This window comes from Magnolia sinica, chromosome 4 (genome assembly GCF_029962835.1).
Source record: "Magnolia sinica isolate HGM2019 chromosome 4, MsV1, whole genome shotgun sequence".
Taxonomy (NCBI): domain Eukaryota; kingdom Viridiplantae; phylum Streptophyta; class Magnoliopsida; order Magnoliales; family Magnoliaceae; genus Magnolia; species Magnolia sinica.
Window position 1 is genome coordinate 104,143,056 of NC_080576.1, and position 4,167 is coordinate 104,147,222.

The 4,167-nt window shown below is 39.4% G+C and overlaps 1 protein-coding gene across 1 annotated transcript; it reads left to right on the forward strand.

Annotated features, from left to right (window-relative positions):
• Positions 1-1,770: 1,770 nt before the first annotated feature.
• Positions 1,771-3,723, forward strand: LOC131244250 (uncharacterized). The gene is made up of 2 exons (XM_058243886.1): positions 1,771-2,434; positions 3,583-3,723. Exons 1-2 carry the CDS (start codon positions 1,808-1,810, stop codon positions 3,721-3,723), a joined length of 768 nt encoding a protein of 255 aa, XP_058099869.1. The 5' UTR covers positions 1,771-1,807.
• Positions 3,724-4,167: the final 444 nt, after the last annotated feature.

Consider the following 4,167-nt stretch of genomic DNA (forward strand, 5'->3'; position numbering starts at 1 on the left):
TTTTTGGATAGTACTGTAAAATGATCTCTAAAAATGTGTGAAAAGTATAGGTATAATAAATACATCATTGTGGGGCCCACGTAACTTTGATCTCATTTGAACCATTCATATGACTCAGAGCTCGAGGCGCTTCTGCGCTCGTCTTCGCATGGCTGGTGCATGGTACACCAGCCAATCCGCTTCCGTCTTATGAAGGAGACCTGAGGAGCCTTAGGATGCAACTGCAAGCAATGCATGACCCAAGGTCGTTGGGACCACCACCATGATGCCTTGTTGTGTGGAAAGTTGCATGGTGGGGATACACAGCTATGATGCCCCTGACCGGAAGCGGATTGGCTGGTGTACCACACACCATCTGTATAGCTAGGGCATTGATGTCCGTGAGTTCTGTCGGTCCTACCATGAGATATGTGTTATATCCAAACCGTTCATCCATTTTACGAGATCCTCATAAGGCTTGAGATGAAAAATAAAACAGATCTAATGATCAAGTGGACCACACTGAAAAAAGCTGTGGGGGATTGAACATCTACCATTGAAACCTTTTTTGGAGTCACATAAGTTTTGGATCAATTTGAAATTTACTTTTCCTCTTAATTTAGGTGTTTGTGACCTTATGAATAGATTGGATGAAAAATAAATGTTATGGTGGGCTCTACAAATTGTTAAACCGTGAAAATCATTATCTCTACTCCTATTTGTGGTGTGGACGATATGATTCATTTGTTGGTAATGCTCTATAATGATCTTTTAAAATATATGAATGGTGTAGATATAATAAATACATCACTGTGGAGCCCATATAACTTTGATCTCCTTTGAACCGTTCATACAACTCATAACTCGAGGAATGTCATTGTTCGTCTTCACACGACACGTACCTACAGCGGCTATATAGCTGGTGTGTGTGGTACACCAGCCAATCCGCTTTTGCAGAATAGGTGTGGCCCACTACATTGATTTATTTATTTTATATATGCACTGTTCATCTGTTTTGCCTGATCATAGATCTTAGAGAATGAGCCAAAAAATGAAGAAGATCCAAATCTCAAATCTCAGGTGGACCATACTATGGGAAATACTGTGATTGAATGCCATACTGGTGAAAACTTACTAGGGCCAACTGTAATGTTTGGGAATTGTTTATTTGACACCTATTGATAAGGTCACATGGTTAGTTTTGAACTACGATGTAATGTGTGCCGGAGATCTACATCATCAATTAGATGAACCTTTCCATGGTGGCCATGGGCTTAAAATCAGGCCAATCTATAACATAGGTGGGCCACACCATATACACCAATTGAGAGTAGATGCACGCCCACTGAAACATTCATGATTGTTTATGGGGCCCATGGAGATGTGGCTTAGACATCTAATCCATTCAATGTGTGTGTCCCACTTGGATGAGGGTTCACACTAAATTTCAGACCATTTCAAAAATCAGGTAGGCCCTACTAAGTGATTTAGATGTTTTATGCATGATTTTACATAGTTTCAGTCTTTATGGCCCACGTGAGTTTCAAATACAATTGATTATACAATTGATTTTGAGACATGTCATAACTTAAAAGGAGAGACACAAAATGCATGGTGTGGATGTCCAACACACATGAGGTGGGGCCCACAGATCTCGAACTCATGGGTAGTTCCCATAAGGTCACCTGATCATATACATAGGAGATTCCATGAGGTCGATATCTGTGGAACCCACTTCGAGTTTTTGCCCACTAATGAACAGTGGCAAACACAGCCCTATAAATCAACACTAACACAAGACCACAGCCCAAAGTCACCCACCCAAACCATGGCATCCAAGCTAAGCTTAAAGCTTGTCCTGAACCAGAACACAGGAGAGGTTTTATTTGGAGAAGCTGGAAAAGATTTCATAGATTTTCTCTTCAGCCTCCTAGCATTGCCAATTGGGTACGTTTCAAAGCTCCTCACAAAGCAACGCATGGTGGGATGCGCTGGAAGTCTCTATGATAGCTTTGAAAATCTCACCGTTGATTACATGCAACCCAACTTTGATAAAAATACCATCCTCAACCCCAAGACGTCTATTCCGATGAGCGGTCAGAATCCTCCCCTTCTGTTGCAAGATGGTGCTTCTTCCACCAAATCAAAGTACTACTCATGCGGCAGCTACTACAACTACAGCAATCACTACTTCATCACAGATGTTAAGGACGCGGTGTGTGCATCTTGCAACCAAAAAATGGCTCAGGAGTTTGTCTATGTTAGTCCTAAAGGTGTAGCATCGGGATCAGTCGGTGGAGGAGGGTGCGTTAGGGGTGTGGTGACTTACATGGTGATGGATGATTTAGCGGTGACGCCCATGTCTACCATATCCAGCATTTCTCTACTCAACAAGTACCAAGTCAAGGACGTAAGTGCACTCAAGGAGAAGGTTGTAGAAGTAGGCATGGATGAGGTATTGCATCTCTCTCTTACTCTATAAGTTTGTGTAAGTGCGTCCATCCATCAGTGATCCAAACCGTTGATTCTATGGACCTCATGCACCAAAATCCATAAATCGGATGGAGTTGGACGATGAGGTTGGGTTAATGTTGTTTGGACAAAATTTCTAGAGTTACATGGTGCCCCCCATTTTGTGCTTGGAAGATATAATTGTGGAACTCGTCTTACATGCTAAAAAAAACCGATTGCATATGTTAAAAGTGTCACATGCTTGCTCAACATAAACATGGTGGCCCCAACTGAAATGGGCTTATATGATGTAAGATGCATATTGAATTGAATTGATATAGACCATCCATCATGTGGTTCTCACCGTTAATTTTTAGCCATCTTCATTAAATAATCTTAATCTTTGCTATTTATTTTTTGAAAACACGAATGGTCCATACCAATCATGCTAGAAAAAGTTCGTTCCTTGATATGATCCAAAGTGGAGTATGCACATCCCTCGTGTCTCTTAAAATTTAAGGGGACATTGGGAAAAACTAACGTTGTAACAATATCCCATATTTATTAAATGACACATAGCATGTGGTCCACCTCCAACTTGGTGTTAGGCCAGAGAAGAGGAGGAATTATGTTATCTACTACGTGAGAGGAACTCTAAACTCTGTTCAAGTGAACTATTTCACAACGAAAAAGGAACTACTAAGCGTAGTATTTGCTTTGGATAAGTTTAGGTCCTACTTAATAGGATCTAAGATCATCATTTTTACTGATCATGCGGCACTGAAGTATTTTTTTTTTTTCTAGAGGATGTCAAACCATGTTTGTTAATGTAGATCTTTTTTATCCAAGAATTTGACATAGAAATGCGAAATAAGAAAGGAGTAGAAAACGTAGTAGTTAACCATCTCTCTCGTATCGCAAATGTAAAAAATTCATGCAATTAAATGATCATAACCTTTTTAATGTGCACTATTTTGCTACATTGATTTTTGCAACCCATAGATAAGATGATTAGCATTATCAAACTAAACTTAGGTCACACTTGTACCCACTAATACCCCTACAATATTGATCATAATGTGGGATTTAATATTTATTTAATTTTATCTCATTAGATTTGATGCATGATTTGTTTATACTTCCATTTGTTAGGGTTTGGATCTTTTAAGGGCTTCCTTGGAGTCGAAGACAGTACTCACTGACGTCTTTGGAGAGAAGCCGAGAGAAGTCAAAGAACTGACGTCTTTGGAGAGAAGCGGAGAGAAGTCGAAGAAAGCGCAGCCTAATGAATAATAGTAGAAAAGATAAAAAGAGTGTGCACCGGGCATCTCCTATTGTAAATTGGTGTTGTGGGGGAATCTTATGCCCATTTTCCGCCTTGGAATTTCCAAGTAACATTAAATGCTGCTGAGACATGTTAGTTATAAAATATATTTATATGTACTTTTCTTTTTATACGTTTTTTAAGAACATTTGGTTGAAAATGTTTACGGTGTTAAAGAAGTACAGCAGTTTGAAGTTCAGATTGATCATAGTAGTTTATAAGTGCATTCTTAAACCACAATTTTGTTTCAATGTTCAAAATCATTTATATGATGAGACTTACTGTAGATGGATGTGATACCCCTCTTAGATTCAAAACCATGACCATTTCACTCTTTTCATATATAGGCCCTAACACAGTTTAACCCCATACCTGACTTGGCTCAATCCTATAAGGCCAGGGCCAACCTTTTT